Genomic DNA, 25565 nt, shown 5'->3' on the forward strand with positions numbered 1-25565 from the left:
GACCGATGGATGCCGTCGGTTGACTATTTGCTGAGGGCACTATATTTATTAATACTGTTTCTATCTTTGCATTCCCTATCCCAGAATGCCGTTGCTTCAGCGCATACTTAAAACAATTGTTGGGAATAATACTGGCCAGTTTCTAGATAACTGTGTACCCACGGGACGCCTATGACAAGTTGCATCTCCCCGTCTTTGCTAACTCATGGACTCGGTGCCAAAACGTGCCGAATTCCAGCATTCTCCTTATATCCGTGTTGTCCACCACCAAAATGTTCCCTTACCAAGCATTATTTGCTTAGCCCAAGGCTCCAACAAGGATTAACGGGAATCGTTTGTAGCTGAGGCAACAGCGCCTGCTGTTTAGCTTTCCAATGCTAGCTGTATATAAAGCAAATCAAACGAGTGCACGGACTAGAAAGTGCTGTTTACCTTTTGTCTGCTTGGAACCTTAACACGAGCCGATCTGCAAACCCAGGCGCAGCCACTCATTGAGGACAGCCACTGCAACAATCAGACTTCTATCTGCTGTTCCTCATATCTATATCTCGAGGAGAGTAAGCAATCATCTCTACCCGAGACCCTTCGACTGTCACCCTCAAGCAAACCGGCCTGCACACCAAATCCCACAACTCACTTTTTAAGAAACTCCCATAAACAAATCAATCAACATGTCTAACCCTCCACGCGCCAAACACTCACAATCCCGCTACCTCAGCATCATGGCCAACATCTTCGGCACGATCTGGCTGGGCTTTGGGGTAAACGCGATGGTGCGGCCACTGAACGCATTCTCCATCTTCGAATTCGAGCTGCCGTCGTCGGCAGCCGACCAACGACTCATCGAGAGTCTGATGATCATCTACGGCGCCCGCGACCTGTTCATGGGACTGGCCGTCTACTTCACCGCCTACTTCGGCAGCCGCAAAGCCTGTGGATATACGTTGATTGCGGGCGCGGCTGTCGCGGGCGTGGACGGGTTGGTGAGCATTCGCCAGATTGACGGCGGGCAGTGGAACCATTGGGGGTATGCGCCTGTCGTCTTTGTGGTGGGTGCTTTATTGGCTGGTGTGTTGGACTGATCGACCATTGGGATGAGGGTGGTTGTAGGTGGTTAGTTAGAGGGAGAAGAATTGAGGAGAGCTGCAGTCCTTGATCATCGTGACATTTCCTTGGCTGAGCAAACTACACTTTTGGCCGGTGATGTCGATGAAGGCGATGATGATGATGATGCTCCTCAATTTCAACGATGAGCAACGAACTGCAGGAAGTATTCTCTATATTATAGTGGCGCTATTCGTACAGGTTGAGCGCTACATAGGCCCCGAAGCGGTCTAGCTAGGGATTTCTTGAACAAGCACCCACGCCTGGACGAAACGGCCCTAAGTAGCATCTGCGCGCAAAGCGTCAAGGCTTGATCGACGGGCTCCGCCCATTAATGTTGGAAGCTACGCCTAACCGCCCCAACTATGACTCAATCGATGCCCACTGTCCTTACGAGATGTCGTAGAGCAAGCCTTTGTTAGCTCTCAAGTGCTAACTTCCAACGGAGCAGATCATCTCGTTTTTGCTGTGCTTTCGTATCTACTAACTCCAAGCAGCAAGCCTGATTGTTCTTTCTGGCCCCGTGTCTATTTCCATGGCCCCGACTGACCAGCAATGCCACCCAAATGCATAGACACCAATCAAGCTAAGTCACCCCCAAGGCGTCCCAGGCCCCAGGATTGACATGCTAACCTCGTAGGCTCGTAGGCTCGTAGAAACTAACTTCCGTGCATCCCCAAGCTGCTCATCTGGGTCTGCATCCAGTGGAGCCACCGACGTCGTTGAAATCTCGTCTCGGGAAGGCCAGGGGCGCAATTGGAGAGTTTCATCTCTAATATCGAGTTGGCCTGGGTGTGATATTCTCTAGTACTCTCTGAGCCAGCAAGCCAGTTTCTCGACCTTCAACCATGCTGCCTAGTCCCTGCACTTCCTGCTCCCTGTGGAAATGATGTGCAGTCTGGGAAGGACATCTTGTTTCGAAAAGATGGGTTGTAGTTCTCCTTCTTTCTTTCTTTCCTTCTTGCTCCATTTCTGGGTTGAGGCGCAATTGCCAATCCTGGGTGCTCAGACTTGCTGATACACATTGATCTGCGTCGAAGTGACATTGCCTCTCAACGAATTATGTATTAATGAGAAGTTGATCGCAATCTACTACCATTGAATCATCAACTTGGTATATCGACTTTGAATACGGACAGCCATCTAGTACACCACTCATAATCAAAAGAGAAGCACATCCACACCACCAATAGTCGGTCAGAAACGAACGAACGAGAATTTACACTGGTTAGTATTTCTGCAACTTCCTCCACAATGGTGACTGCCGTCACGCCAGCCAGTGCGCATCCGTCATCGGACTCTGGTATCGAGATCTCGAGCGATACATCCAAAGTCGCTTGGTCGCCAGCCGCGGCAGACACCGAGAAAGAAGTCGTCATCGAGCAAACACCACCACCAAAGCCGCCTCGACCTTCAGAACCAAAAAATGTCTATCCCGAAAGCCCAGAAGCATACAACCACATACCGAACTCCAACGATATCTTTACACCCCACCGGCAGGGCTCCTGGAATACACATAAGATCTTCGTCCCAAAGCTCCCTCCCGTCAGCCTTCAAAAGGAAGTTGCAATACCCTCCGACGACACAGACAAGCAGCTGGTACTCGCCAACAGCACCAGCTCTCGATCCACCTCTGCCCCATCGGCTTTCGTGCCCTCAGCTGCATCGACTCAAACCAGCGCCTTCCGAGTTGAAAAGAGTAACGCCTTCGGCATGATTCTCCCAAAGGACCAGAAACTACTAGTGCGGGTTCTCGACCCGGAGACCAAAATGGACGGCGGACCGGCACTTATAACGAATGAGATGAGTTGGACGGACGTGTGGAGCGCCAACCCACCACCCTTCGAGCTATACACAGCGCATGACTTCTCAAACACGGCACTCGTCGCCCGCTGGAGCCCGCGTGGCTGGCAGGGTTTCACGGGCGTGTGGTGCGAGTTCGAAGTCTCGGCCCAAGGCGAGCGGCAGAAATGGGAGGTCGTCAGAAAGGGTTTGAACCGCACATATCAGCTGAATGGTCTGTTGAGCATGTATGGTAGGCACTTCGTGTGGAAGGGCAGTACCAAGACGATCCGGTCCATGGTCGGCGAGGGCCAGAAGAATAAAGGCAATTTGAAACTCACGACCCTGGATGGGAAGGAGGTTCTTGCTGTTTGGCAGCAGTGGAGGGACAGTCACGTTCTCGGGGACATAATTATATTTGAGACGGCGAAGGATAAGCTCGCCGTTGAGACGATTCTGGCCAGCTGTATTGGTGTGGTATCGACGGAGCGCGCCAATGGTTTGAATTGGTTTGGTGGCCTGGGGAAGTGAAGTGTATATCATTGAGCATCTCGACATTCTGCTCGTCCTGATGTAAAGAACTTCAATCACCGAAACGCTTCTCAGCAGTTTCCCTAATGTTCTTCCATCCTTCACAATCTGAAGTGGGAGTTTCATTCTTCCAACGACCAGAGAGTCACGAACTTGAGCCGGAGTATTGGTCAATATGGGTGATAAGAGGAAGAGAAAGACTCAATTACGCCAATCGAGAGTAAAGAACGGCACCATGGGCTTGGAAAACGACCAGATCCAGGAATATAACCCATTCTTATTATAAAGCAGAGCCTTCTGCTCCCGCTCTCAAGAGTGCAAGGAAGGATGAGCCCAACCTTCCAGGCAACTGAATATTCTATGGAGTCTGGTTGTCAACAGATTTTGTTGAATGAAAAATCGGAGAGCTCAAGCCTGGATTTGTTGGACAGGTGGCCAGGATATGATTAACGACGGGGCATTTTTTTCTCTTCAAGCACCTGTCTTTGTGTCTGCAAGCGAGTTATGCACAAGGCAGTATGTGTTGTATCGATGTCAACTATGATGATTCTGTTGACTCAAAGCTGACCCACTCGAGGAGTCGCACATCGCTATCTGGTCGTTAGGAGCCCCCTTTAGGTCTTTAGTAGCAAAGCGTCAAGCCAGGGAATCGAAATCCACCAAATTACGTAACGTCAAATCTTGGTATCGTGGGCAATACAGATAATTTTCTTCAAGGAATCGTGCGATCTGCCAGAAATCCGTGAAACCAAGGGAGATAGCCAAACGACCGAAGCGGCCCTTGAAGTATTGCTGGGGATTCACCGAGGGCTGACCTTTGCCCTGCAGGAATGCGATTTCCGTATGCGCTCCGACCGAGTAGACCCACAGCATGTCGTAGCTTCTGCTGTCGTAAGGGCCACGGCGGACATCATATTCCGGCCGCAGTGTTTCGACGCTGCTGAGAAGCATCTGATAGTAAGCCTGAGTCTGTCGGAAGATGTTGGTCTTCAGGTACGGTTCGTGGAGTATGCACCTGTCCAGGAGCCTCATTGCCCAGCAGAGGCATATATCGAAGCTGCTCGGCGACGGAACGACAGCAGATTCCGGAGACGCCGGGTCCTGGGTGTGGGTGTGGGTCTGGGTTTGGCTCGCTGCCAGATTCGCCTCGAGAAGAAGATCGCACCAGTGATTTATCCCACGCCCGCGGATGGCTGTCGTGCGTAGATGCGACCAGCGGAACATGTGGACAAGGCTTTCTCTTGCGACGGCATCATCGGATGCGAACGGGGTACTTCGTATCTTGATCTCTTCGACGGCCAGCAGTTCTCTCATCTCCTCGAGGATATTGCTCAGCTGTGGACAAACAGTTGTCGGCCTTGCAGATTGGCGAGCGGACGAATCACCAGGAGACGCAGGGGTGTAACCATACAGCGTTGCATAACCTGCATTATCAACGGACCAGGATGATTGTGGAGAGCTTCCCGTAGACGATGGTGAAGCTGCGTTTTGAGTCCACTGCTGTTGCTTTCTAGTAGTCCCTTTTGACTTGTAGCTGTGCCATGGTCCGGGATCCCAGGTCTCTGGACTTACTATCGGGCGCGCATTCAACTTGGTCGCCAGACCGATGACAGAGTGCACAAAGAGTTCCACTTCGTGCGCTGACAAGCTTTGGAACCCGCCCATCAAGCCGATGACTCTCGCAGTGGCAGTGGCGTGGATGACTGCGGTGTTACTGTCGCCCAAGAATATTTCGCATGCGCCGATCAACTGCGTGGCGTCCTTGATTGCCAACAGTTTGTCTTGCGAGCCGGATTCGCATTGCTTGTCCACCAGCTCCCGCAAGGAACGTAAGGCCTGACTCTTTTGTCTCTTGATCGCCAGAAAGTCATTCGCTTCGAACTTGCCCTGGCATGCTGCTTTGGTTATGTAGCCGAGGGCGAGGTTCGCGTGTACCACCGCAGGGTCATTGCACAAGGTGCCGAGGGATTGACACAGGTCGTCCATCAGTTCACCATTCCGCGAGCGCATACTCAGCTCGGAGGCCCATATTGTTGCGACAGATTCCGATCGGGATAGTTTGATGAGACTGTATTGATGCGCAGTCACGGGGATACCGGCAGAGCTAAAAGGATCACAATTGCCCTTGTATGGCAACGGCAACGGCAACAGCCCAAGGTGGCCAATCTCTCGAGTATCATTACCTGTAGGGTGTTCTCTGACCGGCGCCTTCTTCCCTGTAGGCTCACGTCTCTTGGGCGCTCCACGTAGCCGCCATCGAGAGAAGACGGCGATCTCCTGGACGGATGCTGGTGTTTCGAGTGGAGTTCGATCAAGCCCTTTGAGGCTCTCACTTGTGACTGTGGTGTTTGGTGCGAGCGATTGTAGTGAAGCTGGTGTTGATGATGTCGAGGTCTTCTGACGTGCTCTCTCTGCTCGGAGAAGATTTGATCTCAGGCGGTGGCTGGCGGATGCTGCGTGTGACCTGGCTTTGGATTGTCGCAGTTCTTGTTCTCGTTGGTCGACATCGTTTGGATTCGAGTCAATGAAAAGAAATGATTTGCCAGATGTGGCCGGCATTTATGCTCGAATGCTAGATCTTTCTCCGATCACGTCCTCATTCTCAACGGGTTGTGCATGGATAATTATTGTTTTTGATCAGCACACCGTGCTGAGTGAGTGATTGATTGACGAATTCGTGGGATCCAGCTACCAAAGGGCACTCAGATCAAACAGTTACCCTGTCGAGCATGGTGCATCGGACATCATTGGAATGGTACCCTCCCTGTGGAAGAGTAAGATTGATCCGTCAACAAGATCGATTTATGCAAAGCCGTGCCGAGGCGCCCATGCTTCCTGCTGTTGCTGCTGAATTTGGCCTTACTGGTAGTGGAGGGGTGAAAAAGCATGGTTCAGTTCCCCTCAATAGGCCTTGGACTCCAAGGTACCTTGGAAGCGAACAAAGGCTAAGGTGGCCTGGAAGCCCTGGGCCATCCCCTCAGCAATCAACAACTCTGACAGAGCCTGTGTGCTTGAGATTTCATGTGTATCAACCATCATGAAAAGATGCCCAACTGGGAAGTTGCTAGCCCGGCTACTTGAAGCATCATGCAGTCATCATCTTGGTGCTCGGTCGTGAGTTGTCCTCCACCATTTCCTGTTTCCAGTCAAAGCGCGCCAGCTCAGGTAAAAGAGACAGGTAGCGATGAATCTTGATTCAAGAGAGAGTGAGATGGTTACTCAGAAACTCAAAAGCTTGACTAGCCACATAGTCACAGTACACTCGAAAGTCCAGCCACTTTGGGTAACGATTTAGATCCTCTCCCTTAAGCTTGGTATTGCCCACCAAGATCGAGTAAATCAGAATGCCCTTTCTTTTTTGTCTCGATCTTAGATTGGGCTGTTTAGCACTCCTCTATTCTCGGAATTTTGGTCGATCGACACCATCGATTTACGATCTGGGATGTGTTCAGCCAAGTGTTTCAACATCCCGGCGCTCAAATCCACGGTATTCAGGTACCAGTGCTGCTCAATTGTTGTTGATGATCCCCTTGATTGCCTTTCATCTCCACACAGCGTCTGTGCTACGATAAGGATCCAGGTGGGATGGATTGATATGCTTTGACCCCGCGCAAGTTCAGCTGACTGATGTCCCCCTTTCAAATCAGAGCTCTCCGTGACGAGTGGGTGCCCAATCCCTAGCTGTTCTGGACAAGGGTTCAGGCTGCTTATTCAGTAAGGTGCATTCGGAGACCCCAATGAATCTTGGAGTCAAACCTGACCTCAAGGCTCACTATCGCTGTCGCTGGTGGCCAACTTCCTTGCAGAATTACTATTCTTCTTCGCCGATGTCATGAATACAGAACTTCAAGCGTCCGATCAACCCAACCGTTGAATATTGACTGACTAGTAGGCAGATCGAAATGCCATTTCTCAAAGCATCAGAGCCCGAGGAAGTTCGAGTAGATAGGACGACACTACTTCGCTTCAGTGGTGCTCGAGCTGATCCCTACACTCGCTTTGTAGCATCCCTCATTTTCCACGACATCAAACTTTCAGTCAAAGGGCAGCGTAATATCAATCATGCATTTACAAACCTACCAGTCTACGACTCGATAGCCCCAGATCGAAGATTGGCATTTGGGTGGGGCGAGGACAACGTGATTCGAGATAAAGTGATCCAAGAAGGTCTTTCATATGATCATCTCGCCATACTCACCGCACTGGGGGAAAACTTCCATGAGGTATACGGTGCGAAAGTCCTTCAAGCACTGACTTCCTCAATCGCTGGCCCTAAAGATATGAAGCCGCATTTCTCACAATGGAGAGCTGCCATGCACGCTTGCAACGGGCTATTGGCAACCACAGATTTTGGAATTTTAGTGGAAGAGTACGTCCGTTTAGATCCATACAGAGTCATGCTTGTCAATGATATCGAGTCGATCTTTCCACCAGCAACAATCGCGGAAGCATTGCAAGCACTGATTCGTGTTAGTGCAAATCATGAAAAGCAAGTCACATTCATAGGTAGCGCTGTGATTTCCTGGTTTGGATCTGTGGCGGAATGGCTCTGCGACCTTCGAGTAGCAGTCTACGATAGCGCTGGGGCGCTCCTCCATTCCACCCACAGAGGCCTGGAAGCCCAGGTGGTTTTGGTCTTTGTCGAAGCACCCGGTATCAAATTTTCATTTGAGCCGTGGAAGGAGGACGCAGTTGATATTGCAAAGTTGAGTATAACGGCCCAGGTATACCCTTCCAATGTACATACGACTCCCTTCAGTGGAAGAGTTGCCTGGCAGTCGTTGTTGCCTAGAGTCTTTGGCACGAGCTTCCACTACCTTGACCATGAAGAGTCCAAGGCTTTTGGAGGGATGATCGGTGGTGCTGCGAAGATGTTCCAAGGTTTGGCATTAGGCGAAGGACATGAGAAGCACACTGAACTGGTGTCAACTCAGAACCGCAGCAACACGGCTTCCTACGGCTCTGGTCTGGTCGAGACACTCACAAATTGGCTTCCCGAATTGCGTCGTTTTCAAGGACGCATGGAGCGCGCATTGAAGCTGAATCATGAGGATGCTTCAAGGGCCTACGTTGAGTACCTGATCAAAATCAGAAAGGCATGTCATTGTGGGATTTGCACATCCAAGGAAGAGGTCGATAGTGAAAAAGAAGGGCTGCCACCATCGCATGGCTACTGCCTTGCCGTCATCGTTGAAACGATTATCTCCTTGGGTCTGGTGCTCTCTAGGATGACGGTGTCACCGGGAATTTTCCCATCCAGAGCAGGTATTCAGAGTTTCTATGCAGGTCAAGTCCAAAAGCGCATGGAAGCACGAGGACTCCACTGGACTGAGCATTTCAAGCTTGTCTATGGTAATGAATGGAATGCTCCAGCTGCCCGACGATTGCAGAATGCAGCGCAGATCTTCGCCGGCTCCAGACCAGAGAAGGACTTGCCAGACAACCTCGTTGCTCTATCGCACGAGGGTATCTGTGCATACTTCGTGGCGCTTGAAAAGAGGAGTAAAATTGATCTTAAGAATCAAGTCAAATTGATTCGCATAGTCTCGGGTGGTATCGCCGTTCGCGAGAAGGTTTTTGACCGGGCGTGTATGGGAGAGGTAACAGATGCAGCCTTTGATGATCCTTGGGAGGAGGTAGCCCTTGAGCACCTTGAAGCATCGTTGTATTGTAAATGAAGTATGGTGTAATTGCAGGATCCATAAATTCGTCCAGCGTTCCAGAATCTAGCGAAGGGGAAGTTTATGCATCATCCCCTTATCCGTGTTTTAGGAATGCTCACTGAGAGGCGGAGATCTATCCGTCGAGCGAGCAAGGCTTGGGCGACGATTTTGGCACGAAGAGGTGTGAAGAAGGGTTCCATGAACACGAGATGCGAATTGTGAACTCCGTTGCAGATTCATGACTCCGGTACTTTAAGCCGGAGATGCTTCGGGGGACAGAATGCAAGCCACTCCTGAAGGGAATAATAACTGGAGCTGGTTCCCACAACACTTCAGGTACTCGTAAGTTGGCCAGAAACAATAGAAACCCTAGGCGAGTTTGAGAATAGTAAAACGGTTAGTGCGCTGACTACGCACAGAGCTCCTTCTGGCTGTGTGTAATCCTGTCCCGATGTCTCCGTGAGGGGCCAATGACGAACCACATGATTGATTGCTGTTGGCCACCTCAAGCTTCATCCTGACCTTACTTCTTCAGGGGAAGGGTCAAAGACAATAATAAGTTGCCATCGCATGTGTACATGTTCATTTGTGCTCGATCTCGGTCAATAGCTTCAATTTGTTCTCCGTTATGGCAGCTTCTGCGGCCCTCAAAAGTCGCTGCCGGCGAGCGAGCTACCTCAATAAACTCGCCAAGGCTGAGGATCTCATTGAGCATTTCCCTCATGGATCATACATTGGCTGGTCAGGTTTCACTGGGGTCGGCTATCCGAAGTATGAAGACAATAATCATGGTCAGTGCCTTCAAGCAATTCTAACAAACTCAATAGGAAAGTGCCAACGGCGCTGGCAGACCATGTTGAGAGGAACAATTTGCAAGGCAAGCTCAAGTACAATCTATTTGTCGGCGCGTCTTCCGGTGCAGAAACCGAAAATCGATGGGCTCGGCTTAACATGATAGAGCGACGTGCTCCCCATCAGGTGGGAAAGGAAATTGCCAAGGGCATCAACAACGGAAACATCAAATTCTTCGATAAACATTTGAGCATGTTCCCTGTGGACTTGATGTATGGCTTTTACACGAAGCACAAGGCCAACAACAGACTGGATGTCGCCATCGTTGAAGCCAGCGCGATCACCGAAGACGGCGGCATCATTCCCGGAGCATCTGTTGGGGCCAGTCCCGAGATTATCCAGATGGCAGATAAGATCATCATTGAAGTCAATACGGCAGCTCCCAGCTTCGAAGGTCTGCACGATATCACAATGACCGACTTGCCTCCCCGGAGAAAACCATACCTTATTATGGCACCAGAAGATCGTATTGGAACACCGCATATCCCCGTGGACCCAGAGCGAGTGATTGCGATTGTCGAATCCGATTACCCAGATCAAACCACCGAGAACGCTCCCGAGGATGAATCTTCCAGAGCTATCGCTTCAAACCTGATTGAATTTTTGGAACATGAAGTCAAACATGGACGGTTGCCAGTAAATTTACTGCCTCTCCAATCTGGTATTGGGAATATTGCGAATGCTGTCATTGGTGGCCTGGCCCATGAGGCGAATTTCAAGAACCTGAAAGTCTGGACTGAAGTGTTGCAGGATTCGTTCCTCGACCTTTTCGACAGTGGCAATCTTGACTTTGCCACAGCAACATCGATTCGATTCTCTCCAGGAGGGTTCAAACGATTCTATGACGGCTGGGAGAATTACCATTCCAAATTGCTGTTACGCTCACAACAAGTTTCCAATTCTCCAGAAATTATCCGTCGTTTGGGCGTTATTGGAATGAACACTCCCGTAGAAGTAAGTCCACTGTTAGGAGAGCTTTCGCCCCTTTGCTGATGAAAGATATAGGTCGACATTTACGCGCACGCAAACTCCACCTGCGTCATGGGATCTCGCATGCTGAACGGCCTTGGTGGCTCCGCTGACTTCTTACGCTCTTCTAAATACTCAATCATGCATACGCCGAGCACTCGACCCTCGAAGACGGACCCGACTGGCGTTTCTTGCATTGTGCCCATGTGTACGCACGTGGACCAGACTGAGCACGACCTTGATGTTATTGTTACCGAGATTGTGAGCTCCCACCTAGTATTGATGGTAGCGGACTGAAGCTAACTGTGACCAGGGATTGGCTGATGTTCGTGGAATGTCGCCACGTGAAAGAGCCCGAGAGATCATCAAGCAATGTGCCCATCCCGAATACAGACCAATACTCCAGGACTACTTCGACAAGGCAGAGTTTGAGTGTCTGAGGAAAGGCATGGGTCACGAACCTCATTTACTGTTCCAAACATTTGATATGCACAAGAACCTGCAGGAAAATGGCACGATGAAGATCAGTGGTTGGAAATAGGTTTTGAAGGGGCACAACTTTGGGTGCGAGATTTTGGGCAAATGTGTCCTTGTAGCCCGTTATTATTGCCCGAGGCAGTTGACATGAAAACGGCCCGGACTACTCTGTTAATTTGGGCGGTGAGATGTCCATTTGGGCCGGTCGAAGGGAAGTGCAACCATCGAGGTTTGTAGTTTATACAAAGACACAAGTCCAGATGGCGAAACCAGCCGGGGAAACCGTCTTTAACGCTTTCGGTCCTCTCTGACCGACGAGCATACAATAGCTTCAGCATGCCTCAAATACCGCATTGGCGTTGGGGCATGAAAACATGCCGTGTATTGTCCTAGGGTTTGATGTATATCAACCTGACACTGTCCCGCCTCGGAAAGGTAAAGCGTCAGTCGAAAAAGTCCCCGTGATGGCGTGACATTACAGCTCGCCGGAACTGCGGAACCGTGTGCGAAAATTGCAGTAGAATACCTATCTCATTGAGCCATGTGGGTGATAAGTGTGCTGACTGACAGGTTGGAGTAACGCCTATGGTATTCGCCCAAACATAGCCATGCGGCTATGGTGAACCCCGATGTGGTTATCAAGGGATAACAAAAGGATCTATGAGGAACTGGGATTGCTTTGCCGGATAGACAAGATTAGGGAATCCCGTGGTGGGTTTAACGTACCCGAGCACTCCTGCTTTCAGCCTAAATCACTATCGATACTGAGTTAGGTACCTGATTGAGTAAGGTGGTTGACTACGAAGTCCCCAGAGAAACTCCATACAAGGGGGATCCATCATTTTCGCGTCAAGGCTGCGCTCACCCATGAATCCCCAACTCCTCATCCTTGAAAATGATAGAGAATTCCACATGCAGCAATTTCGTTGCAGATCCATCCCAAGACTTTATTCCCCCTCACGCGCCTGATTGCGATATTCTGTCATTCGTTCGACATCCAGCCGTGCCTGCCAAAACACATGTTGTCATAGCTCGCTAACGGGCACAGGAACGTACGAGTCAGATCGAGCGAGTATTCTTCTACACGGCATTATCCCGCACGCCGGTTTCTCGACAAAGATTGCACGCTGCTCGAGACCGTCTCCACGGAGGGGACATCATGATCATCCCCTGTTGGCTTGGTTGTGTGACGCTGCCAGAGTCGGCCCAGCAGTGCAATATTTGTACACAATCTTTCTGGTCTGCCTCTGCTCCCCCAGAGTCCAATTTGTCTGCAGGTCCGACCTACACCGGTGTTCAACGTGAAAAACACGACAGACCCATAATTCACCGTTGGGGTCACATGAGCGCCCTGATGGTCTACAAGGCTTATGTATGTACGAGAGGGAGAAGTAAATAACGTCCTGTGGATTCTGGGCGAAAGGACACTGTTCCACACCCCACAGCTCCACCATGGTAACGTAGCTGCATGATACTCCAGACAAACAGGTGAGCTGTCAAACCCCATATCAGACGATCCAATGAACATTGGCCGGTTGGCCTCCCAATTACCCAAAGAGGGCATCCGAAAAACTTGGAGAAGGGGCATGACGCTGGTGGACTTTTACCCTCCCCTTGAAGTCATAGGCTATTGTCGATCATCTCTCTTGTCGAGTCTAAGCAATTGTATTGGGGACTTCCCGACTACTTTTCCTTGTCTGCGCGAGGTCTGCGAAAAGATGCATTTCGGACTGTCAGCCGGCGACATCACTGCTGGTTCGGAGATCCTGGCCATCTCGGAAGTATATATGGCCTACACTGCACGAATGGTCTTCGTCATTCTACTTCTAGCTCGTCTGTAAGCATTGTTTACTGCGTGAGGAGCCACTTTGTAGCTGTTCGATTGTGAAGGACAGGTCTGAACGGCACTTACTATCCCCTGCTACAGATTGCAACACACGCACGCCGGAACCACAGCTCCATTATGGGACGCAAATACTTGGGAGGTTCAGGCAATGCCTTGACCATCTGGATATCGCTAGCTGCGTCCACTGTGCTCATCTTCTATGGTTATGACCAGGTACCCATCTATCCAATGAACCTGATTCATTGCTCTCATTGCTGACGCGCCCATCTGCGCACGTAGGGTGTCTTTGGAAATGTTCTAGTATCTCAGAACTTTCTTGACCAGATGGGCAATCCTTCCGCAAAGGATCAGGGGACCTTGACCTCGGTAAAGAACCACATTATCTCTCAAGACCGGTTATTGTATAGCGCTAACAACGACATCAGGTCTACAATCTTGGATGTTTCGGTGGAGCGTTATCGACATTGTACACCGGTGACAGGCTTGGACGACCCCGGACACTTCTGTTGGGCAGCAGCGTCATCGCCATCGGCGCCGTGGTACAGACCGCATGTTGGTCCAAGAACCAGATGTACGCAGGAAGAGTGATTGCAGGTCTCGGGACGGGAATGAACACCGCGACAGCCGGTGTATGGCAGTCTGAGACGAGTAAAATGAGAAGTCGCGGAAAGTTGATCATCATTCAGATGGCCAACTGCATTACCGGCTTCTGCCTTTCGAACTTTCTCACCTTGGGTTTCTCATTTGCGCCCGGCAGCGTCTCGTGGAGATTTCCTCTGGCTTTTCAAGGCTGTAAGATCCCCTCGCATCAATAACAAAAACGATCATCGAGCTGACCTTGAGCTTCTTATAACAGTTTTCACCGCTCTGATATGGTGCATGTGCCCGTTCCTACCAGATTCTCCTCGTTTGCTCATCCGCAAGGGCAAGTACGATGATGCGCTGGAAGTCCTAGCCGCCCTCGAAGGAAATGGTGCTACAGCACACTCGTCGTCCGTTCGCGCGCAGTTCAACAACATCAAAGATGTCCTGGACAAAGAACATGCAGACACGTATACCTGGGTTCAATTATTCACAGGACGTGGACCCAGCGGTGTTCTTCGCCGTGTCATCCTTGGGGCTTGGATGCAAGCAATGAATCAGATCTCAGGTATGTCATGCCTGATATTGTGGACACAAGAGTTCAACCTAGCTAATGCAGTCTCATAGGCATAAACGTAAGCACCGCACCATTTACCTTGACTTTGGAGTGGAGCCTCTAATATCACGTCGCTTAGGTTACCTCGTACTATATGACATACGTCTTCATCAATTCGCTGGGCTATGACACGTTGAGGTGAGTCAAGCAGACGGCTGACAGGTAAATCTGAGAGACCTGCAGCAAAAGCTGATAGGAGACATGTAGAGCTCGAATCCTCGCAGCGGCTGGCTCCGTCGATTACCTGATCTTTAGTTTCCTCGCATATTTTGTGATCGAACGATATGGCCGAAGAAGGGTCATGATGACATCTGCAGCGGCCTGCTCGACATGCTGGATCATGATTAGTATCGCAACCGGGTTGACGGAGCACGGTCAGGGTGACAAGTTCAAGCTAGGTGCTCTCGCGGTCTCCTTCTTCTTTGTAAGTTCATCAACATCGCAGTTTGTTGGAGAGCTGGCGACGGAGTGGACGTTCGAATATCGGATTCGAGAAGCAAAGTCTGGTCAAAACATTGGAACGAGAAGCTAATCGCGGTGCTCCGCAGGTCTTCTTCGCATCCTTCGCACTGGGTGTTCTCGGTGTCCCAGTAAGTCTACCTGTCATCTTTTGTGAGCAATAAACGACGTTAACTCACCTCACCATAGTGGCTCTATCCCACCGAAGTCAACCACCTCTCGTTTCGCGCCAAGGGGGCATCCGTCGCAATGGCCACCAACTGGATTATGAACTACATGGTCGCTCAAGTGACACCTCCAGGGATTGACAACCTCGGCTATCGATTCTGGATCATCTGGGCCGTGATCTGCGCGTCTTTCATCCCAACCACGTACTTCTTCTACCCCGAGACGGCGAACCGCACGCTCGAAGATATCGATCGCTACTTCGCAGAGCACCGCAACATCTTCGTGCATAGAGATAAGGTTGCGACACAGCTGAGGCGGCCCGAGCAGTGGGAGCAACTGGATCGTGAATTCACACGGCTCGCCGAAGAGGAGAAGATCCGCAGTGGCCAGGTTGATGTCGAGGCTGGCGCGATCGATATGGAGAAGGACGGCGATCGAGTCGTCTATCTAGAGAAGTGAGGTGTGGCTGACGAAAGCAGCGAACCCATGAAGGAGGGTGAGGATACGTGGTTTAAGGAAGATGTGAACGTGATGTGGATGGAGCAGGATGGAAATGGCTTGCAGCCTGGGCAAAGATGTGTAGCCATTGGTTTCGAAGAAGCTTCATCTTCCATGCCTGGCAACTAGATGACTAGATGTCCAAGTGAGGCACTAAAGTCACCTTCCGATGCACTTACCTTGCATCCCGAGGATTGATATCTCGAGATACTACTCATACTCTCAAGCAAAGGCACATGACTCGATTTTGATTGCGCGCACACGCACGTGATGATGACCAAGCCAAGGCACGTGTCTGTCAAAAGAGGCGGTGTATTCATAGTGAGCACGACTGTCTCAGCCGAAACGGATCGTCCGTTGCAACGGAAAGGCGCCCATGGCTCCATGAGTGGTTTGAAGCCTGTGTGCTTGGTGCAAGGATGACCGCATAGTCATCACTTAGGCGCATCAATGATGATTGTTTTCCTGTTCGAGGTACTCATGAAATGCCATTGTTTGATGGTCCAATGGACGTACGATGGGCAAAACCCAGGAAGGAGAGCTCTCCACCTGTCCTTCGCAGCCTGATAAAATGCTTGTAATGAGCGGTATGGTCCTCGCGTGCTAGAACAGCCATATTTCAACGCGCAGTTTTCTTACTGCTCTTACATTATTATCACGGACGAGTAACGAGTAACGTGACGCGAAAGTCCCCGCCTGCGTCACACTGGCTTCGCTATGCTCTTCGGAGGGGAATAATACTTTCGGCGCATGAATCACGAAAAGGGTATCACAGTTTTCGGATTACAGATGTGGGCAATCTCGTACAGGTTCTTGGAAAAGTGTGGCGAGGATGGCCATTGCAATGAATGCCACCAGGTTATACTGATTTGAACGAGTATCTGGAGAGAATAGGGCAACGAATGGGCGGCGGTAGGGATGGTAAGACGTGGTAAGAGTCAATGACGAATGAGGTAGAGCAAGTGATAGGCGGCGATAACAGCAGAGAGTTCCAGTCACGACACGCAGGTGTAGGTCTTGAAACACGCGAGTCGACCTTGAGGCGATAGATCAGAACGAGAGACAACGACAAGGTCGGTGGAGAGGAGGCAAGGAGGGAGAGGCGAAGGGTGACGGCTTCGAGGGAAGGAGGACGAGCAGGCGATAATGGGCCCAATCGGAATGGCTGCGTCTTGGATAATCAGTGCAGGATCTCCTTGTATTGAAGGATGTTTTATCGAATAAAATGGGTGGAAAGCGAGCAAGATACAGGTGGAGGAAGGATTAAACCGAGCAGTGAGACTGGCGGGTAAGGTAAAAGGTGCAGAATGCAGACTGCAGACTGCAGCTGTGATGGAGACTCGAGAAGCGCAAAGAACACAGGTGGTAAAAAGTCGCAACACCTTGGAACAGGAAGACCCGCTCACACAAATAAGACAGCTTAATTTCTTGCCCGCCCGTCTTTAGCCTGCGCCAGAGAGTCGTCGAGTGGACGCTATGGCTTTGGAGAAAGTGTAGCAAGAATCGAAGCGAGCATTGTTGATTGAATGAATTCATAAGGGTGACATCTCCGTGAAGGGAAGAGTGATCCGAGGTTGCTCTCGAGCGAAGGAAACATGATGAGGCAAGAGGGCAAAAAAGGTCGAGAAAAAGTGAGAGCAGAGAAGGGTGGGCAGGAAAGAAATGGGAACTTGGGAAGAAGAAGTTGGGCGTCACAGGCAGACCACCAGAAGGACGAGGGGGTCCGTGGGAGCCCTCGGCCGTTTTGATGAGTGCCGGCCAGCCCAAGCAGGGCAGGAATTAGTTACGAGGAGAGCTTAGAGGCTCGTAGCACGCACATCCCATCGAGAAAACCTCGAACCTTCTCAGGGAGATGGACCTATGAAAAGTGAGAAGGGGGAATCAAGGAAACCGAGAAAAGTCGAGGCAACAGATGCTCATCTCTCTGCCTGACCATGAAAGCCAGTGGGATTGTGTTCGGATGTCTTAGTGCCGCCCTGCCGCCTATTCACTGGCTGGCTGTTCACAGGGTGGACTCCTTTCTAAATTCTCGTCCTTGCTGTTCCAAGTTTAGCCTCCCGAGTCCCCTCCATGAACACTCACGGGTGATGCTTAACGCTAGGCCTGGTTGGTATGCCTATGCCATTGTCAGTGGCCAGTGGCCAGGCAGTGGGCTCTCTGGCACTTCTCAACTGTCCACGCCCGCGCCCGCACCCTCGCCTGCACTGCACTGCACTGCACTCTGTCGCCCATGCCCTACCCATCCATGCCCGTGCCCATGCCCATCCTACCCGCGATTTGTGTCTGTGTTTGGTGTCTCTTGGTCTCTTGCGGCTGCTCACTGGTGCTGCCATCATCGTAATGGAGTCTTGGGGGTAAGAGAACTTTCTGCGCTGGGGTGCAGGCATCTCTGGTCTTTGGTCCCCTACCTTGCCTCTCTGTGTCTCTGACTCTCTGCCCTCTGCCCTCTGCCCTCTGGTCTGGTCTTTGCGTCTGCTCCTTCGATCTTGTCACTCATTTCACCTGGTCTTTTCGCGCTCCTCCCTTCTCTTGTCCCTCCCTCCATTCTTCCTCGTCCTTTCGTCTCATCCCTCTCCCTCTTTTCTTCTTCAATCAGAGTCTTTATCCATCGACTTCAACCATCAAATCTCTCATTCTCAACATCGGTCTCGCTACGTTGCCTCTCTACCTCTCTCCATTTGTGTCCTCAAAGTTCTCTCCCATCCTCCACCCGACTCTTCCTCTGGGCCTTTCCACCACCTACATCAACAACTCGAACTCGACATTCACGTTCCCGCCTAGCTGGAAAAGGCTTAAAACCATCAGAAAAGTTCATCTACACGCCTTCCAGATCCGTTCCTGACCTTTCCTGGCCTTTGCGACCCTTTGGCCACTTCTGCGCCTAGTTGACCACCTGGTCGAGCCAGTGTTCCACCATCCCTACCAGGTTCTCGAAGTCGCAGACGCCTCAGACGTCGAACTCGTCATAAAGGGGATCATACTCATCACGCTACGATTTTCTGAGAGCGCTAAATATCTCGCGTCGATTCGTGCTTCTCCTGCTCCTCCAGAGATTCACTCTTTGCCAGTGATGTGCGGAATGCGACACGCATTCTCATGACCACATCAACCACATCAACCCTATCTTTTCTATCAATGAGGAGGTACTCTGTCAGACTATGACAGAGTCCTCCCTCCTTACCACGCATTCGATACCGAACCACTATCCGGTCACCGCTGCCCCTTCTCTAGCCTCTCCTCTGCCTGATGGCTCTCTTTCAGATACCAACGCGCGAGACGAGGAGGAGTACACCATCAAATGCATCTGTAGCTATACCGATGATGATGGCAGCACAGTCTACTGCCCAAAGTGCGATACCTGGCAACACATCTTGTGTTTCTACAATGATCGCAAGGTGCCAGACGAGCATTTTTGCGTAGATTGCCTCCCTCGAGATCTCGACGCCAAGAAAGCAACTGAACGGCAGAGGCGACATCGAGAAGGCCTTGACGATGGCAGTGACCGGAAGGCCAAGCGGCCTAGTTCCAAAAGTCAAAAAAAGAAACACAAGGACAGCAATGCTGCTGTCGAACAGGTCAACGGCTGGCACACCCACGACCGCCACGAATCTGTCGCCAGTGCAAGAGATCTCCCTCCTGCGAAAAAGCCAAAGACAAATCATCGTACATCTGGTTCCATTGTTTCCATGAATGGAGAGTCACGGAAACGCGCTGCGTCCACGGTTCAATCCTATCCCAGTCCTTCCAAATCCCCACAAGATTTATTCCGTTTCCCTGTCATTCCCACCTACACGACCGAGTTTTTGGAGCTCTACGAGCGTGATGAGGGCAATGCTGACGCTCGAGACAACGAGCAGACCATCAAAGCTGCCAATCAGCTCTCAGCGTGGCGTTCCGATCCTTCCTTGATCGTGAGTGGACCTGGACAACAGCCAACCCAACATTCGCCCTTTGTGCGCCTCAACAGACCCCTTGATCCCGTCACCTTTCCCAAGGTTACCATCGAGACCGTACAAAAGACCGACGTCGAGATAGAAGGACGACACCCCAAATGGCGATACCTCCGGATTCAAACTCCTGTCAAGAAAGATGAGATTGTGGGTGAAGTTCGAGGTCAAATCGGTATGTTGGAAGAGTATTGTTCACAGAGATCGACCTCGAATCGTTGGAATGAACTTCGCCATCCGGACCCTTTCGTCTTCTTCCATCCCCATATGCACGTCTACATTGATAGTAGAACAACTGGGACCGAGTTTCGATACCTACGGCGCTCCTGCAGACCTAACGTGACCCTCAAGACTTTTATCTCGGACGACGACGAAACGCATCATTGCTTTGTCGCCAGCAAAGATATTCCCGCAGGATCCGAACTGACCACCATATGGTTCTTGGGAGATGAGATGAACCTCGACGGTCCACATAACGACTCGGAGCAGGCACAAAGCCGGCGACTGGACTGGGTGAGCCGTGTTTTGGCCAATTTTGGAGATTGTGCTTGCGAAGGCAGTGATCCATGTCGATTGGCTGGTCTAGATCGTCGAGTTTCGGCGAGAGCATTGGAAGCGCCTCCCAAAGACAAGGCAGGCAAGAAAAAGAAGAGTAAGAACAAAAATGCCATTTCGCCCTTGAGTACAGGACATGCCACCAACAGTCGTGCAGGAAGCGAGCCCAAAGTTCAAGACGAAGACGAACACTTCGACCGCCGATCGACGACCGATTCCTCTCGCAGCGGTGGTCCTAGTCGAGACATCACTCCCGTCAACGTTGCTGCCCTCGACGCAGACCCAGTTCTCAATGGTGAGCTGACCGCGCGTGAGTTGCGCAAGATCCAAATGGCGGAGAAGGCATTTGCCCTTCGAGAGCAAGAAAAGAAGGATCATAACGGACAAGCTCAACAACGCAAGAAGAAGCGGACAAGCGGTGGATCAACATTGAACACCCCCAATGTGAATTCATCCAAGCAAATTGGGCATTCACATGGTTCACACCCTCCGACTCCAAGTGCGTCGAGGATGAATGGCACCACTTCTGCCTCACCCCCACCGCACAAGGGCCATCTAGCATCTGGGAATGTCCTGGGTCGGTCTGACACAAGGAACTCCATCCCAGCCCCTCGACCTGTGTACGTGAGTATTGCCATTCAGACGGATCCCGAAGAGAACGAGCTACCAATGCCACCCATCAAAAGAAGGAAATTTTGTACGCCCACACAACGCTTGCTGAGAAGGCTGTTGGAAGATCGTGCTAAGCATGGTCAACGTCTCCCCGAGCAAACGTCACCCTCTCCCAAAGCTCCTGGTCAATCTCAACAAGAGCCAGCTGATGTGGAAATGGGAGATGCACCAAGCGGTGTTTCTCCCACTACTTCAGCAACTACTGCGAGAGGTCATCCAGTCAAGAGCCCCGACAGTTCAATTAATGTGGGAACTTCGACTTATCCTCTGCCATCCCAAGCCGCACATACTCACATACCGTACAACACTTCGCCTCGACCTCAATTGTCTACTCTTCCTCCGGTGCCGGTCTTCACCTCGAATGGAACACCTTCCAGTTCGGTGGCCAATGCCCACACAGCGGCGTCAACCTCGACCATGGCACAGTCTCCTGGTGCACTCAACCTAGCTCCAAGTGTGATTTCAATTGTGACACCAAGTCCTGCTCGCAAGAAGTTGAGCCTTGGTGACTACATGAGTCGACGCAATATGGCCTCAACCCCGACTAGTGAGAAGACTCAGAGTCACGGCGGACTCAACGGTGTGGATACTGAGATGACTCGGGACGGTGAACAGGCTCGATCGTCGCCTGGAGCTCTGGACTCATCACCAGCCAACATGAGGCCCAATGATGAACTTGCTCAACAGGCAGCAGCTCAGGGAGGGCTATCTGGCAGTGCAGTAGACGACACGTCGATGAAGGATGAGAGTGATGAGCCCGAGTACAGCCCACCTGGGGCGTCACCTTTGGCATCGTCGATTGCTGAGAGCAACAAAGAAGACCCACAAATTCCCACCAATGCACGAATTGGCATTGGGTCGACAGCTTCGAATATGCCAGCACACCTTACCCAGGTCAGTGGCAAGTGAGGTTGGGCGGATTGTATGATAAGCAGTCAGACCAGATATCGATTTCGCATTGTCGGTGGTGGGAAATTAGAATTGATGCCGTACCCAAGGATCCGGGAAGGCAAGGATGACGAGGTGTTACCGATAGGATGGTCTTGGTGGGACAAAAAGTTCAAGACAGAACTGGATACGACCAGGCATGGTCTGATAACGATTTGCATGCGTGGCGTTTTTGCGGTACGGGTGGTGGCTTTTTTTCAATGTGGCTCAGTTTGAGTGAGAGGACTATGATTCCCAAGTTTATTATGTTTCTCTTCGGTGGGAATACAAGCACCAGGCAGTCCTGAGTGTGAACCGATGTGTATGTATATATTATTGAACTCTAAGCCTCCGAGGCTGAGATGGCATGGCACTTGGACGATAACAGGAGAGGCCTCCATTCTGGATGGACTAGACTTGATCTGTTGTTGACCAACTACCTGCCCACAGGGAGAACTGAAGCCAATCTGCAATGAATGAAATCCTTCTCTCACATATTCTTGGTTGCCACCACTGATCAATAATAGCCAAATTACCCCTCGATATTTCCTCCGGACTATCTCCCAGCGAAAAGAAAGATGCCCCTCTATCATCATCCTTGAGGATACCCACCTTTTTCATCCATCTTCATTTGAAAGAATGCCTATGAGCTCCACCACTCGATTACTACGGTTCCCCATAATGCCATGAAATCCCTTCCCTGCCACAGTCCAATTACTCGGAAGATTTGAGGACCCTGGCCCTTCAACAGTTTTGCTCTTCTCCAACTACCATCCCAAGAACTGGACATCACACCCCGCTTATGACATCGGTCGTTTAAGAAGTCCAGAGTGTGGTCTTCACATTAGAGAATCTCGGAATATTATTTTTTTTGTTTTGTCGAAGAATCCATCCGATGTCTATCCTGTGAACTACAGTCCTATATCTTTCTCATATCGTGTTTTTATTTCGGAATTTTATCTTGCTTGGAGCTTCTGCTATCCCAATCTAATTCAAAAAAAAAACACACTCCCACCACGCTCAACTGTTCGTTTCTCACAACCAATACAGAAAGCAACCATGGCACAGATCCCCTTCAGTGGCGTACGGACGCCGACGCGGCAAAACTCGGTCGACGTGCGCAACGAAGTCCACGTCCAGCAGAACCACTACATCGGCATCGACGTCGGCACCGGCAGCGCACGAGCCTGCATCATCAACGAGGCCGGCGACATCGTTGGCCTCTCATCCGAGAACATCGGGCTCTGGCAGCCGCAGACGGGTTATTACGTGAGTTTGTTCAATCAACACATACATATACACACTACGCCTCACAACATTAGAAACACAACCCCACTAACCACCGCTGGTGACGACAGGAACAATCGACCAACGACATCTGGCGCTGCATCTGCAACTCGGTGCACCGGGCGATCGCGCAGAACAACATCGACGTGCACTCGATCCGGGGGATCGGGTTCGACGCGACGTGCTCGCTGGCGGTGTTCACGCACGACACGGACGAGCCGGTATCGGTGACGGGCCCGCACTTCGATGCCGCGGCCAACGACCACAACGTCGTGCTGTGGCTGGACCACCGGCCCGTCGACGAGACCAAGCTTATCAACGCCACCAAGCACAACCTTCTGCGCTACGTCGGCGGCACCATGAGCATCGAGATGGAGATCCCCAAGGTCCTGTGGCTGAAGAATCACATGCCCAAGGAGCTCTTCGACCGCTGTAAATTCTACGATCTGACCGACGCCCTCGAGCATATCGCCACGGGTAACGAGAAGAGGAGCTTCTGCTCCGTCGTCTGTAAGCAGGGCTATGTCCCTGTCGGCGTGGACGGGAGTGTCAAGGGCTGGCAGGAGGATTTCCTCACCGAGATTGGTTTGCAGGATCTCGCCGAGGATGATTTCAAGCGGATGGGTGGAGTCAATGGGGTGGTGAGCCTATTTCTTTTGCGATTTCTTTTGTTTTTATTATCCACGTTTTTTTCCCCATTTAAATTGTTTGTTGACATTTTGTCACCTCCTATGTTGCGAGCAAGAACCTTGTTGACTAACGTCTGTCTTTCACCGTCTCGCAGAATGGCGAGTACCTCTCCGCTGGTGAACTCGCCGGCCACCTGTGCGAGAAGGCCGCGGCCGACCTCGGTCTCCCCGCTGGAATCGCCGTTGGCAGCGGTGTCATCGATGCCTACGCAGGCTGGATTGGCACTGTGGGAGCCAAAGTGAACCTCTCAAGCGACCATCTCGACTCCAGCCAAGCGTCCAACGACCAGTCCCAAGCCTTCACACGTCTTGCCGCCGTCGCAGGCACGTCGACCTGCCATTTGGTGCTTTCACCAGACCCCGTATTCGTGCCTGGTGTCTGGGGCCCGTACAGGGACAGCATCATTCCAAATTTCTGGATGGCCGAGGGCGGTCAGTCAGCGACGGGCGAGCTGTTGAAACACGTCCTCGAGACACATCCCGCATACAACCAAGCGCTTGCCATGTCGGAATCCTCGTCCAGCAATATCTACGACTATCTCAACCAGCACCTCCAGGATATGCAGGAGAGAACATCCGCGCCCTCGATCAGCTATCTCGGACGCCATTTCTTCTTCTACGGTGACCTGTTTGGCAACCGCTCACCCATCGCCGATCCGACCATGTCCGGCTCGGTGGTCGGCCTCTCGAGTGACAAGTCTCTCGATGGTCTTGCGTTGTACTATTACGGCACGATGGAGTTCATTGCCCTGCAGACGCTGCAGATCATCTCGACGATGAACAAGGCCGGCCACAAGATCAGCTCCATCTTCATGTCGGGCTCCCAGTGTCAGAACGACATCCTCATGTCTCTCGTCGCCACTGCGTGCGACATGCCTGTCCTTATCCCCCGCTATGTCCATGCCGCCGTCTGCCATGGTGCAGCCATGCTCGGTGCAAAGGCTGCCAGTGCCGATGCTAACGGCAAGACCGAAGATCTCTGGAGTATTATGGATCGCATGAGTAAGCCCGGGAAACTTGTTCGTCCGACGACAAATAAGTCCGTCAAGCCGCTACTTGAGGTCAAGTATAAAGTCTTCCTCGAGCAGTGTGAGCGCCAACGGGAGTTCAGAAGGATGGTGGATGACGTCACACAAGCCTCTTCTTCATGAGTGGGTGTCCCAGATCGTACCATTTTTGGACTGAAGGAACTAGAAGGCTATGTTCCGAGGGGTGTTAGAGTAAGTACAAAGTACCAAAGATAGAGATATATAGCCTGGATGCTGCATTTGTCAGGCAAATTGTGTCACAGCCCTGACATGACGTCTGTTTTTATCTCAAGTCCATTCGAATCGTGAGTCGCGACGCTGTTCATCAGTGTCAGGAAGCGGCTGCGCATTGGATATAATCACGGTGTGAGGATCGTGATGATGAGAGTGACCCGGATGGTGCAGCCGCGGACCCAGTGCAGTTGGCACTGACTGATCACCATGGTTTGCACTCTCCACTTGTCGCGGAGTAGATGAATTCTGTCGTAGACCCAAAATGTCAAACTTGCACAATGGACAATCATGATGTCCCCTCTCCACCCACAGATTCAAACACGCTGAGTGGTAGACATGACCGCATTGTAATTCGCGGATCTGCTCGTCTTCGCCGATGAGATCTAAGCAAATGGCAGTGCTTGGTGGGTTAGTTGTTTCTCCGAGTGTGTAAGTACGTAGAAGGGTGAAAACACTTATCAAATGAGCTTGGTGGAAACCGTTGCAAAAGTCTCAACCTTGGTGAGGAGTTTCTCAGCCCGCCAATCATGGAGAGACTGAACGGGTGCAACTTGTTCTAGTTTCCTCAGCCTTTTGCGATGTTTGGCCTCGGTCGCGTCTGGTCCGGATTCGGGGTCATCGACCCGCCATGCAGAGTCGGATATTATTGAAGATGCGGTGTCTGTGTCGATCTCGCTCC

General features: G+C 51.3%; 7 protein-coding genes across 7 annotated transcripts; 6 read left to right on the forward strand and 1 right to left on the reverse strand.

Moving 5' to 3' along the window:
• Positions 1-2358: 2358 nt before the first annotated feature.
• Positions 2359-3417, forward strand: LTR84_002566 (uncharacterized protein; the record flags this gene model as incomplete). Its single annotated transcript, XM_064846175.1, has 1 exon — positions 2359-3417. One exon carries the CDS (start codon positions 2359-2361, stop codon positions 3415-3417), a length of 1059 nt encoding a protein of 352 aa, XP_064706400.1.
• Positions 3418-4053: 636 nt separating this feature from the next.
• On the reverse strand, positions 4054-5976 carry LTR84_002567 (uncharacterized protein; the record flags this gene model as incomplete). The annotated part of the gene is made up of 1 exon (XM_064846176.1): positions 4054-5976. The coding sequence occupies one exon, from the start codon at positions 5974-5976 to the stop codon at positions 4054-4056; it is 1923 nt and encodes a 640-aa protein (XP_064706401.1).
• A 1343-nt stretch (positions 5977-7319) lies between these two features.
• LTR84_002568 (uncharacterized protein) lies at positions 7320-9095 on the forward strand (the record flags this gene model as incomplete). Its single annotated transcript, XM_064846177.1, has 1 exon — positions 7320-9095. One exon carries the CDS (start codon positions 7320-7322, stop codon positions 9093-9095), a length of 1776 nt encoding a protein of 591 aa, XP_064706402.1.
• A 613-nt stretch (positions 9096-9708) lies between these two features.
• On the forward strand, positions 9709-11442 carry ACU8 (Acetyl-CoA hydrolase; the record flags this gene model as incomplete). The annotated part of the gene is made up of 4 exons (XM_064846178.1): positions 9709-9851; positions 9908-10886; positions 10938-11162; positions 11215-11442. 4 exons carry the CDS (start codon positions 9709-9711, stop codon positions 11440-11442), a joined length of 1575 nt encoding a protein of 524 aa, XP_064706403.1.
• Positions 11443-14516: 3074 nt separating this feature from the next.
• LTR84_002570 (uncharacterized protein) lies at positions 14517-15508 on the forward strand (the record flags this gene model as incomplete). The annotated part of the gene is made up of 2 exons (XM_064846179.1): positions 14517-14525; positions 15071-15508. 2 exons carry the CDS (start codon positions 14517-14519, stop codon positions 15506-15508), a joined length of 447 nt encoding a protein of 148 aa, XP_064706404.1.
• A 3197-nt stretch (positions 15509-18705) lies between these two features.
• Positions 18706-21630, forward strand: LTR84_002571 (uncharacterized protein; the record flags this gene model as incomplete). The annotated part of the gene is made up of 1 exon (XM_064846180.1): positions 18706-21630. The coding sequence occupies one exon, from the start codon at positions 18706-18708 to the stop codon at positions 21628-21630; it is 2925 nt and encodes a 974-aa protein (XP_064706405.1).
• A 1077-nt stretch (positions 21631-22707) lies between these two features.
• Positions 22708-24775, forward strand: LTR84_002572 (uncharacterized protein; the record flags this gene model as incomplete). The annotated part of the gene is made up of 3 exons (XM_064846181.1): positions 22708-22917; positions 23007-23576; positions 23720-24775. 3 exons carry the CDS (start codon positions 22708-22710, stop codon positions 24773-24775), a joined length of 1836 nt encoding a protein of 611 aa, XP_064706406.1.
• Between the last annotated feature and the right edge of the window lie 790 nt (positions 24776-25565).

This window comes from Exophiala bonariae (genome assembly GCF_035927105.1).
Source record: "Exophiala bonariae strain CCFEE 5792 chromosome Unknown scaffold_13, whole genome shotgun sequence".
Taxonomy (NCBI): Eukaryota; Fungi; Ascomycota; class Eurotiomycetes; order Chaetothyriales; family Herpotrichiellaceae; genus Exophiala; species Exophiala bonariae.